At 25.4% G+C, this 13,560-nt stretch overlaps 1 protein-coding gene across 10 annotated transcripts in view; it reads left to right on the forward strand.

Annotated features, from left to right (window-relative positions):
• The window catches only part of LOC127285903 (forkhead box protein P1), a 426,402-nt gene that overhangs the window by 400,696 nt on the left and 12,146 nt on the right, over positions 1-13,560 (forward strand). For 7 of the 10 annotated variants that reach the window (XM_051312187.1, XM_051312131.1, XM_051312122.1 and 4 more), the window contains 3 exons: positions 1,605-1,681; positions 1,970-2,071; positions 11,605-11,780. In XM_051312187.1, the coding sequence (XP_051168144.1) occupies positions 1,605-1,681; positions 1,970-2,071; positions 11,605-11,780 (355 nt within the window). Of the gene's footprint in view, positions 1-1,604; positions 1,682-1,969; positions 2,072-5,522; positions 5,654-11,604; positions 11,781-13,560 lie in introns of all 10 variants that reach the window. The other 3 variants (XM_051312148.1, XM_051312156.1, XM_051312139.1) reach the window with 1 other exon arrangement.

Below are 13,560 nucleotides of genomic sequence, written 5' to 3' on the forward strand. Positions count from 1 at the left end.
AAAATGATTTTAAAATACTTAAAAATTATTACTCAGGGGTTTTGAGGGTCGCTAATTACGAATCTATAGTCAGATTTCAAAAATTCAAAATTCAAAAATGCCACCAATGTGGCAGATAATTTTCTAAAAATTTAAAAATTAATTAAAATTACTTAAAATCTGTTACTCAGGGGTTTTGAACGTCGCTGTTTACGATATTCAAGTTAGATTTTGAAAATTCAAAATAGCATAGTATGGGTGTGATTATTATTGTATCCATTTTGAATTTTGAAATTTTGTAATTCTGACATCAAATTCGGAATCAGCGACCCCAAAAACCCCCGAGTAACGAGTTTCAAGCGAATATGGTCAATTTTCAAAATTTTTAGTCGCCATATTGGTTCCGTCATTTTGAATTTTGTAAATCTGACATCAAATTCGGAATCAGCGACCCCAAAAACCCCCGAATAACGAGTTTCAAGCGAATATGGTCAATTTTCAAAATTTTTTTGGTCGCCATATTGGATCCGCCATTTTAGATTTTTGGATAATTGATTATTGTCAAGAAATACACCAGCTAAAACTTTTTTTGGAGTTAAAATAACAAAAAAAAAGAATTAATGACAATAAATTAAATATGAGCATATTATTTTTTATCGTCATTAATTTTTTTTCATTATTTTAACTCAAAAAAAAGTTTTAGCTGGTGTACTTTCGGACAATAATCAATTATTATAATGGAATAAGCATTTTATTTTCTTGTTTTCAAGTAAAAACCGTGGAAACTTTTACAAAAAAAGACCTACCCTTAAGGCCAGGTCCAAGTCGTGTCAGCTGTTCCATTGAAACTTCAAAGGAACAGCTGACTCGACTTGGACCTGGCCTTAAGTTAAGGATTTTTAAGTTATATGCGACGTTTGATTTTCAGAAGAACATGTATAAATTCGAAAAATTGAAATTTTTATATATTTTTTCATTGTACAATCTTAATACGTGTGAATTATTTAGAAAAATGTATATAACTTTTGTAAAAGTATAAAAAAAAGTGCTCAAAAATTTTTTAATTAAAATATTATTATGACTTCGAAAAAAAAAGATCCACTTGTTGTCCACTCTCCCTTATATATTAAAAAATTGAGTTAAAATTGCAAAAAAAAACATGAAATTTTATTAGTTTTTCTAAAAAAAAAATAAACTTTATAAATTTTGAAACATTCAAATATTTACATTTTTTTCAATAATCTTCCATTATAGTGAAAAAAATATAATATTCTTTTTTTATTGAAAAAAAAAATTCTGCATATTTATCGTTGGAAAAAAGTTTAATAAATATAATTGAATTTCGGTATTGACATTTTTTTTTTATCTATATTATATAAATTGTTTTAAGAAGATTATCTTCACTTCCAAAGCTTAAAAAACCAATATATATATAATAATAATATCCTGTGCATTTAGAAAGTCTGCTTATTTACACCGCAATTATAAACATGCAAAAAGACAGTGCGAGTCTTATAAACATTATATCATTGCGTTAAAGGCCATTAGCACATATACATATATATATTTATATTGGCATTATTTACTTTAGAATTTATACCAAGAAAGTTTCATTATTTTTACAGAAATTCAACGTAATAGGGAATTTTACAAAAATGCCGATATAAGACCACCATTCACGTACGCTTCTTTAATTCGACAGGTGAGTGAATGTAATTAAATAGAAATTCGATCTTGGCACAGTTTGAGAAAATGCGACAAAAAAAGAATTAAAAAAAAATTTTTGTAATATATCTTTGTCTGTAGCCAAATATTGACATGGAAGGTATATAGGTTACTTTTTATATAATTATATTTAAAAAAAGCATTATTTTTTAATTTTTACAAAATTTTTTATTATCTAATTAATTTTTCATTTTACATTATTGAGAGAAAGATAATTTTTTTTTTCTTTTTTTTATATTGATATTCATTATTTTTTATATTACAGTCGATAATCGAATCCCCGGAAAAGCAGCTGACATTGAACGAAATTTACAACTGGTTTCAAAATACGTTCTGCTATTTCCGACGCAACGCAGCTACATGGAAGGTATATCTTAATATATCCTAATTAATTAAAGAATTAGGACTTAAAATTTTGAGCTTGCAAAAAAATATTTTCGCTTCAATAGCAAATTTTATCTCATAGCCTTTTTTTTAAATCATTATAAATATATATGGCTTTGACTGAAAAACTTTGCTATTTAAATGAAAATAGAAAAAAAAAAAATTTTTTTTTTTGCTTTTCTAGGGAAATATTTTGTTAGAGAAGCAAAAAAAAAAAATTAATTTTGTCTTCGCTTTTCATATTTTTTTTTTTTTTGAAAAAGAAAAATATAAAAAGCGAATTTATTTCTTTCCGTGAGACATCGCTGCGTTAAAATTAGTTCAAGAAAGGTAATCTGAAAGCAGGATAGGGAACGCTGCTCTTTCACTTGTTGGTAAAGTCCTTTGCAAAGTTTCTTTTGAAAATATATAATAATTGTTAATAATTTTATATATATATATATATAATGTACGAATTAGACAAAAAAATTAAATTTCAAAATTGAATTAAATTATATTCTCAAAAAAAAAAGAAAAAAAAATTGAAAAAGAACAAATTAATGCATTTTTAGAGGAGATTTTGTTCTAAAGTGATTTTGTCAAGAAGAGAAAGCAGTTTTCCCGCAGGATGGATTAAGAAAACAAAAATTGGTAATAGAAATTGAGAATATTTATGGCATTTGCAGTCGTCATTATATAATTTGTTAGGTTCTATGTTTTATATAGAATAGAATATTCAAACTCCAAAAATCGTATCTTGCGTAAAAAAAAGGAATCCAAATAACAAAATTTCAGTTAGCAAAAAAAAAAACAATTACTACCTATTTCGGATTAATTTTTGATATGAAGATTTAAAAAGAAAATTTAGACTCAAATTATAGACATTAAAAATTAATTGAAAGTGCTATTTTCAATTAACAGGATCCAGATTTCAATGGATAAAGCTGATTCTTATTATGAAGCTAATCTATAACGTTTCTTCCATTATAGGAAAGGATTCGGTAACTCTCGTAGTGCATTATCAGTTCATTTCTGCTATTGCTTATTATTTTTCTTTTATTTTCTCTTAAATTAAATTTTTTTATATATTTTTTTTTAAGAGAAAAATTTTCAATTATTTTTTTTTAATTATTTAATAAAAAAAAAAAAATGAAAATTTAAAAACGAAATTTAAGGAAAACAATTTTCTTATATGGAAAAAAAAATCGTCTCACGCGCGAATGTATGAAAGTATATTTGACATTAATGCGAGAGAGTGTGAGAAATTGACGTATGCTATTTAAAGCTTTGCCTCGCATGAATCTGTGTTGATGAAAATATTATATTATATGATATATATAAAAAAAAAACAGGTTACCTTGAGCAGCAGCCGGGGCATTATCATCTGAAAGAATATGGATCATCATGAGAGAGAAAGAGTAGATCAACTTTAGGTTATCTGACATGTTCAGCCCTGCGGCATGAAATTGTTGTTTAGTTCTAGTTATTTAGTTGTGCATTAACAAATACGAGAATGCCTCAAAATCGTGCCTCTTTCAATTAATCGTTTTAGTTATTATTTATTCTTTTTTTGCCACATTTTTTTTTTATAAACAATATTACTATATACTAGTACTTGTATACACTATTTTTTTTTTATATAATGTGGGCGATTCTCCAAAACGAGGGAATACCAAATTTTAAAATTTCGTTTAAATTACATATTAGACATTTTATGAAGCAGAAGCGAAGCAAAAAATGTGCCTTTAAAATTTTTTGTCAAAATAAGTAATAAATATGACATTTTTTACACTTTTTATATTTATTTATATCTAATTTAAAAGATGATAAAGATAAAGAAAGTTTCTAGGTGACTAATTTTATTTAAATTAAAAATTGACCAACGCAGAATGAAATCTTTAATCGTAAATCTTAAGCTTTTACATGAGAGAAAAAAGGACAAAAGATATTTCTATCCTTTTCTCTCTCATGTAAAAGCTTAAGATTTACGATTAAAGGCCCGAGCAGAATAGAAACGTAATAGGAATCATAATCGTAAACACAACCGGAAAAATAAGTTAGAGAAGGACAAAAAATCTATCTATCCTTCTCTAACTCATTCTTTAGGTTGCGTTTGCGATTTTGATTCCGGTTACGTTTTTATTCTGCTCAGGCCTTAAAGGTTTCATTCTAGGCCTAATACCAATGACTGTCAATAAACTCAACAGCGCTTGCGCTACTATAACTTTTTCATTGGTAGAAAAAAGGCGCTCTTATTTAAAATGTTTTAATATAAGAAAATGTTTAGCAAAACATTAAAAAAAAAAAATCTTAAGTATTAAATTTATTGTTTTTATGTTTCGTTATAATGTTTTTTAATCAAAATTAATTTGTATCAACTGTGTTAAAATTATTATTAAGTTCAAATAATTTTAAAAGCCATGTTTATTATTATTATTACTATTATTATTGTCTATAAATTTAAAAGTTGATTTTTATAAAAAAAAATGTTATCAGTTAGTAAAAACAATAAATTTTGTGACTTACAATTTTTTTTTATTATTTTCTTAACATTTTTTTGAATAAAGCATTTTAAATAAAAGCGCCTTTTTCTACCAATGAAATAGTCATAGTAGCGCAAGCGCAATTGTGTCTCGTTGTCAGTCGTTGGTATCTTTGAGGTTAGTTTTCCATTTTATTTTGACAGCTGAAGAGGCTGAAAATACTTTCTTAATAAAAATCTCGTCACTGTCTTTAAAATAATATTTTGTAGCGTAATCAAGTATAACTATATTTGATGCCAAAAGTTGTTCAGAATGCAAAAAACTATAAAATCCTAAAGTTATAAAAAAATCGACTGAGAGCCAAAACTAATGTAAATCTTGCGCGGTCCTTAATAAAAGAAATCGAAGAAATCTAATTTCCGATTACAAAAAAAATTCTCTCTCGAAAATGACCAGTTTTTGGAGAATCACCCATATATATATTTATATATATTAACGCCGCGATTAATATTTATCCTCACCAATTATATTTTAAAATTTAATAAGTATATATAAATATTTAATCCATAATTTTGCACCGCATTAGTAACCATAATTTAATTTAGAAATGCCACAAAAAATTATTTTTTCAAATAACTAATTTTATTATCATCAATTTTGAAAAAAGATTTATTTTTTTTAATTTTTAACAAAATAAAAAAATATAGAGAGTTAAGAAAACAATTTGATAGTAAAAAAAAAAATAGTGGCAATGCCAATAACAAAAAAAAAAGAAAAGAAAGAAAATCCTGCGAAACTCCTTCCTGGCTCCTTGAAGAGGATGCTTTTCTGATTTAATGAGTATCAAAATCCTGATGACACATTGTTGCTGGTGCCGTGTTTATTATTCATCGTTCGATCTTCGAGTCGTGATTGAGTTGGCTTCATTAGTTTTTTGCGTTGCTTATTTAGTCTGTGTATTATTTTGTATAGAACGCAGTACGACACAACCTGTCTCTCCACAAATGTTTCATGCGAGTCGAAAACGTGAAAGGGGCCGTTTGGACGGTGGACGAAGTGGAGTTTTACAAGAGACGTCCTCAACGCGCTTGCAGCACTACTGGGTACGTTAGCCCCACACGCGCGATTTTTTCATTTTTTTTTTTTTTTAATTCTCTTTATTATTCTTCCTCATCTTTTTTATATATCTATTTTTTTTAATTATCAAATCCAATCGTTTCAAACAAAAAAAAAAAAAAAAATCACGATCAAAACCGAATATATTTGCTACATTTACACTATTAAAAAAAACACACACACACAACATCGCTTATCATAATATATATACAATTTTATATTCCTCCTACTTTTTCCTTATCCTTTCATTCAATTCATAATTTCATATTTTCTCTTTCTCTCTTTATCTCTATTTCTCTTTTTCTCTCATTCTTATACTTTCTCCTGTATTACACTGAATAATTTCACTCTTATAATAAATACATGATGTATTTTGCTTACAATTTTTTTCATATATACAAATTATATATATTATTACAATTTTTATATTCTATTTTTAATATTCTATTTTAAATTACTATTTTAATATTCTATTTTTACTATATATATATATATTTATAATTAGTCCGTATTTATGTGTGTATATTATATATTTATTTGTGTCTATATTTATAAACAATTTTAGCTCTTATTATGCTCCTCTAGGTATAATTAATTATATAAAAAATGCTCAGGTGGTCGTCACCTTATTGCGATTTTTCATCTTTTTTGCTTTTTTTAGATTTTTCTATCTCTTCTATATCTTTTTTCTCTCGTTATTCTAGTGTGTGATTTTTTACTTATTAAATATTTATTATATATTTATATATTTATAGTTGATAAGATTTATATATTATGTATTTGTCAACACAATCACGCCATTTTTATCTTTAATTGTCGCTTATGTCTTTTCGTGTCCGTCTGTTTGTATGTCCGTTTGTTTGTTTTTTTTTTTATATCATGTCATGTTTCGTAAAAAAATGGAAACTATTTTTTTTAATTACTTTAACAAATACATATATATTTTTTCATCTAAATTCATTTAAAAATTTTAATTAAAAAATTTATGAAAAATGTTTTGCAATTTTTTTGTTTGGAAAAAAATTTGATTGGAAAAATTTTCACCAAAATGATAATACTTTGCATTATTCGGTAATTATTATCTCTAATAATTAAAGACAACTTTCAAAAGTTTAAAACAATTCTGGATTATAATATTTTTAACTTTTATTCTTATTAAGGAGGTTATAGCGGAAATAGAATTAACATTATAGGAATTTAATGAAACTTGGTCCACTATTAGATAAATGTTTGAAAATTATGTAGCTAAATTTTTGAGACCTCTAGGTTCTAGGTTTTTTAACAATTAACATTGAGTCTTATGGGAATTGAGTACTTTTTCATACATATTTACTCACCACAAAGTAATTAACATTAGGAAATTGATGTTTCTTTTAATACAAAACAGATATATAATGATTAAATATCTGTTTAAAAAAGTGTCATTAGGTTCTTGTGGGAGTTGTCATAAATTAATTTTTAACAATATTTCCCGTTTTATAGGTTAAATTGAAAAGTTGTCAGAACGTCTAGCAACGTTGAACACTTGATCATGCGCGTTATACGTTAAATTTGCGCGCTAAATTTCAAAATATTGATTCTGATAGCTTAAAGTTGAATGTAAACAAGTCACAGCAACAAGCGGTGTTGCCAGACGTTTTAAAGTACCGATCAAGTCAAATCATAAAATAATGGCTTCTGTTTTGATTAGTTCAGTCAATCCCTATGTTAAATTTATTGTTCTTATGTTTTTTTAAAACAAAAATTAATTTTTTTAAAATTATTTTAAGATTTTTATTAAATGGAAATAATTTTTAAAGTTTTAACTAATTATTATTATTTATAAATTTAAAAACTTTTTGTGATAATTAGTTAATTAACTTACTTTAATTTAAAAATTTATTTTTATAAAAAAAACTATTTTAATAGTTAAAAAAATTATGCCTACTGAAAATTAATTTCAAAACAATTAATAAAAATTAATTTTGTTAAATTTCTTTCAGACTGTTATTATAAATTTGTTAATGATGTTTAGAGGCCTTTTACAGTTAAGATGTTTATTTATTGGTTGACATAACGTTGATTAATTTATTTAATTTAAAAAATTAAAAATTCATTATTTACCATGAATTCTTAAATTTGAATTTTTCAAATTTTTAATTTTTTAAATTAAATAAACTAATCAAATTAATAGATTAAAATAATGTGATCGAACACGTGGTAAGTCTTTCATTCTTTTAATTTTAATAATTTAACATTCTAATTTAATAAATAACAATCGAAATCTTTTTATTTATTACAGATTTTGTTTTACTTACGTGTATGTCTTATGTTTGTTATACTTATACTTATTTGAAAAGTGCATTGACTTACCTGATGTGGGCTAAATAGCCGAAACATGTAGTACACGGAGAAAAATGGATACTTAAATATAGTATCCAAAATATACTTAAAAAATTTTTAATTGAATCTAACATCTATATACTCAAAAATAGTATCTTAGTAAAAAAATATATATTCAGATTTAGTATCTCTAGATATTTAAATGTAACATAAGCGCTTGCGCAAAAGTCACGCCGCACTGCTATATTCAATTCGAAAAACTAACCTAAAATCTCTGTGTTTCACACGTGTAGAAAATCGTTGACAAGTGTATAATATATATATATATAATCAACAAAAAAATTTTGAGATTCCAAAATATGTTTAAAAAATTTGTATTTCAAGTTTGTTTATAATTTTATTCCTTATTATGATCGAAAAACTGATTTATTCCATGAAATAATGAGAATAATTGATTGAAATTGATATAAATACCGAAACTTTTATTTTTACATAAATATAATAATCGTGAATTTCTTTCTTTCATTCTGTCCACACCTGAAGTTGGTTGTTCTTGCGTTTGTTTCGTTTATAGGTTTTGACTTTTGACAATTCTAATTGTGGTTAACGTATGTTTTTTTTGTTTACATTTTTCCACGTTCATCAAGATTAAGGTTATTCTTAATATTTTATATATAAAAGGTAAATAAAATTAAGATTCTTCTTTATAAAGTTAAAAATTTTTTAAATTTGACATTTTTAAGAATTACTTTTTAATAATTTATGTTATTTTAACAAATTTTGTGACATTTAAGCATAGTTTTAAATTCTTTATTTATTATTGTTTTTTAAAATAAACATTCTAAATTAATTTTGTACTATAAATTTAAAATTGCATATGAATTACTAAGAACAAATAATTTTCTATATAATATTTTAATATTTTCTACACTAACTAAATCATACGAAAATACAAAAATGAATATTAAAAGTTTTGAATATAATATTAAAAGGGTAAAAAAAATTTTTATTAATCTTAATTACTTACATATTTTTTATTATCACAGTGAATTATCATATTTTTAATCCTAATATTAAAAATTAATTATTGACAATTTAAAAAAAGTGTTAAATAAAATTTTGCATTATTATTTTTTACAATAATTTAATTATTAATGAAATATTATCTTTACAGTATTTTGTAATATAAAATGTTTAATATAGTTGAAATAAAACATAATTTTATTAAAATTATTTTTCAAAATTAGCAATAATTAATTTTTTACATTAAAATTAAAAAAATAATTCATTATCATAATAAAAATGTATAAACATTCTTATTAATAACAATTTTTTTTCATAGTGTATATTTTAACATTTTTGAATATAAAATGATAAAATACTACATAAAATAATAATAATAATGTATGACTAAAAAATTTTGTTATTAATGAAAAATTATTTTTACAGTATTTTTTAAAAATATAATTTCTATTTATGTTATTAAAGTGTTCGTAAAAAGGAAAAAACTACAAGGCGCTTGCGCGCGCTTTTGTTTAGGTGGTACGTTTTAGTATCTGGGATACTTAAATGTGAATATCTTGGATAGTAGCATTTAATATATAGAATTAAATATCCAAGGATACTAAATCTGAGTATCTATAGATAGTTGTCCCATATTTAAGTATCTAATATATTTACTCGTGAATATACAGATACTAAATTTAAGTATCCATTTTTCTCCGTGTAACAACGTTATGTCATCCAATAAATAAACATCTTAACTGTAAAAGGCCTCTAAACATCATTAACAAAAATTAATTTTGTTTAAAAAAAAAATATAAATAAATATATAAACAATAAATTAAACACTGTAAATTTTTTTTTATTGTTTTCTAAACATTTTCACACAATAAGGGAATATTAAAGTCGTTCCAGGTTTTTCACGAAAGCTTCATGTTATAATCGACACAACTTTAACATGCCCTTAAAGCATTTTTCTACCAATGAGAAAGTTGAAATAGCGCAAGCGCAGTTGTATTTGATAAAAATTTATTGGCTTCTTTGCTAACCTCAAAATCGAAAAAAAAAAAAAAAAACATTTCACTCATTTTATTTCCCCCAAAAGCGAAATATCTTAATAAGAATAAAAAATATAATCCAGAATTATTCTTGAATTTTGCTATAGTAATGTTTTAAATTATTTGAAATTGAATAAAAATAAAAATTTAGAATATCTTCCCCATGGAGTAGTATAAGGAGACCGAACGACGTACATTGAAAGTGGACCAAATTTTGGTAACCTCTTAGTATCATGAAAATACGTATAAGGGAACATAAGCGCTCTCGTGGGAAGTATGTAAAACAGTGGGGAAAAATTAGAAGTACGTTGAACATAACCTAAAAATACATTGCTCCTTATTTTTAAAACTTTTACAATGGCTGACTGTCCAGCTGTGTTTAACACAATCAGTGGCGCTAGTGTTCCATTACGTATTTTCATGACATTAAGCGGTTACCAAAATTTGGTCCACTTTTAACGCAGATTTAACATGGTCGTTCCGTCTTCTTATACTACTCCATGATCTTCACATATTGAATATATGGAAAATAATTTTCTGTATTATTACGTAACATGACAGATTGTTTTATAGGCAAGAATTGCTTTTTTTTACTTTAAAATTAAAAATCTCATAAAATCATAAATATATCGATGAAATTAAATATTTTTTTTTGTCGAAAAATTATTTTTATTATATGATTTTTTGAATAAGGCAATTGTTGCTGTGTATATATATATATAGATGTGTTGAAATTTATGCGTGTGTGAATTTTAATTGTAGAGCCCGTCTCATATGTGAAGATTCTACATATTAATGGAGGATGTGTGTTGTGTGTGAGAGCGTTTATATTTATGATTGTGATGAGTATATATATATATAAATATACAGTAGAAAAAAGGAGTGTGCTTAACAAGCATGTAAGCTTTGCAGCGACTAACAGCAAGACTTTTTTTGGGGGAAAAGGGGCGCAGTCTTGAGCGGCAGTAGTAGCCGTGCGCCAAGGTCATGCAGAATCCCGGAGCTGAAAAATCGTCATGAAAATTAAAACATTAAAAAAAAAAAAGAGCATTATAAATGAAAAACAGAACAATCTGTTGTTATTGCACGTCTCAGGTAGTTGAAGGAGTCGCTAATTCACACTATTTTCTCCCTGCCTTCTTTATTACAAAATCTCTAGCTGTTCTTATATATATATATATACCTTATACATATTTTTTCTAAATTTTTTAAATTCCCGTTTAAGTGCACGTATGCGAGTACATTTTTTTTTTTTTTTTTTTTTTTTTAATCAAAAATGTGCATTCTTAAGCGATAATGGTGATCATTTTTGATCATAGCTATATATTATATATAATAATGACGCGGCATGAAATAATATTTTTGAAAAAAAAGAAAAGAAATTTAAAAAAAAAAAAAAGAAAGAAATTTTTCGCTCAAAAAGCGAAAAATATCGGAACGAGTGGATGTGAGCGAACGCAAGAAGCCCGATGCCTGTAACCAGAAACCAACCAACAATCTTGTCTTTTTTTACTTCTCTTTTCTCTATTTCTTGGTGGTCTTGTCTGTGTATACAGAACGCGATCCGCACCAATCTATCATTGCACAAGTGTTTTGTGCGCTATGAGGACGACTTCGGGTCATTCTGGATGGTGGACGACGCCGAGTTCGTAAAGCGGCGGCATCTGTCCCGCGGCCGTCCCAGGAAATATGACCCAACCCCATCACCCACTCCACCCCACCTCTCCGCACAGTAAGCACTACCACTTTTTAGAATTCTGCTGCTGGCTGCCAAGACGTTCTGACAGTCCGTCTTATATTATCTTTTCTGTCTCTGTATATTTCTCTTCTCCTCCTGCCTTCCTTCCGCATATATAATATCGTATTTCTTTTTTTTTTTTTTTTTATTCGACAAGAAAAAAATTTTTGCGCACCTATTTTTTGCTTTATATAATAAAAATAATTATAATTCTCCATAGAATTTTTATTATCATTTTTCAAAAAAATTATAATATTAAATTGCAATTCTTTCATTTTAGTTTTGTTAACGATTTTTCAGAATTTCTGATTAATTTCAATTTTGTATTTTATCATCACCAGTGATTATAAGACAAGAAAAATGTAAATTAACTTTATTAGATTCAATTACAAAAAAAAAGATAGAGGAAGTTCAATACCAGACATAACCTCAAACTAAAAACGCTTTTTTTACGAAAAGGCCGTTTACGGTTATTTTGGTTTTACATAATTTATTTTCTCGTCTACTAGTTTCGAAATTACAGTTCGTTATTAAAGTTTATTTAATAATTAGAGAACACATAAAACATATAAAAAGATTTCAGAAAGGATATTAAAAATCTGCAAATAATTAAGAATAAATTACATTATAATTTATTTGAAATATTTTTACATTTAAATATCAGGGCTTTCTAGCAGGAAACTACTATACTTATTTTGTACGCAAGTTATTGTAGAAGCACCTTAAGGGTACGGCCACAGATAAGAGTTGGTTTCCATTGTCCCCACTCGCCATTTGTCATAATTCTCGTTAACTACCTAACCCTGCTCAAGTGAAAATGTAGTAATTTTATAGTAACTTTTAATTTTAATAAAATAAAATCACTAAATTTTCACTAGAGCAGGGTGCGGTAGTTGACGAGAATTATGACAAATGGCGAGTGGGGACAATGGAAACCAACCTCAGCTATGTAAGTAAGGTCGTCATGGTAACGTATAAGAGTGAGAGAAATAAAAAAATGTTCTTATTTCTCTAACTCTTATACGTTACCATGACGACCTTACTTATAGTGTTTGGTCGTACCAAAAACTGACGGCAGAGCGCCTAAGAAAGAAATGTTTTGCTATAAAGAAACTACATTATTTAGAAACTGATACAGTTGACACAAAATTTTATTTCTTTATATTTTCCTCAATATATTTTACTTTTTAGAAAACTAACCTCAAAAATTTTGCTTTATTGATTACAAATTTTATAAATATAAAAAAATTGTTAAATAATTACATTTTAAATGCATATTTTTTTGTATATTAATTATAAATAATATAAAATTTGTGATAATATTAATAAAATATGATACTTAAATAGTTTAAATATTGTTTATTTTATCAAAAGGTATATCATTCACTGTTTTCATACCACACATTTTAAAATTAATATTATAAACTCTTATATTAAAATATTATTTAATTTTAAACTTATGAAAAACTTAAACCCGAATTTTTTATTTGAAATTTATTTCATAATCTTTAATAAATTCCGAATAAATGTCTTTCACAGTTGAAGAATTAATATATTTTGAAGAAACCACTAATGCAATTAAAAAAAACGTACAGGATAAAATAACGTATTATTGTTATTATTGCGCGATTTTAGTTGAGAAATTTTTTTAAATAGGAAATACGACATTTATGTTGAAGGAAGTGAAAATATGACTTATCAATAATAAACATTTCGTGTTATTAAAATAATTGTCCAAAAATTAAAATCCTATAAAAACAAAAGATTATTTAAA

This window comes from Leptopilina boulardi, unplaced genomic scaffold (assembly GCF_019393585.1).
Source record: "Leptopilina boulardi isolate dan_hultmark-lab unplaced genomic scaffold, ZJU_Lbou_2.1 LbouV2_121, whole genome shotgun sequence".
Lineage (NCBI taxonomy): Eukaryota > Metazoa > Arthropoda > Insecta > Hymenoptera > Figitidae > Leptopilina > Leptopilina boulardi.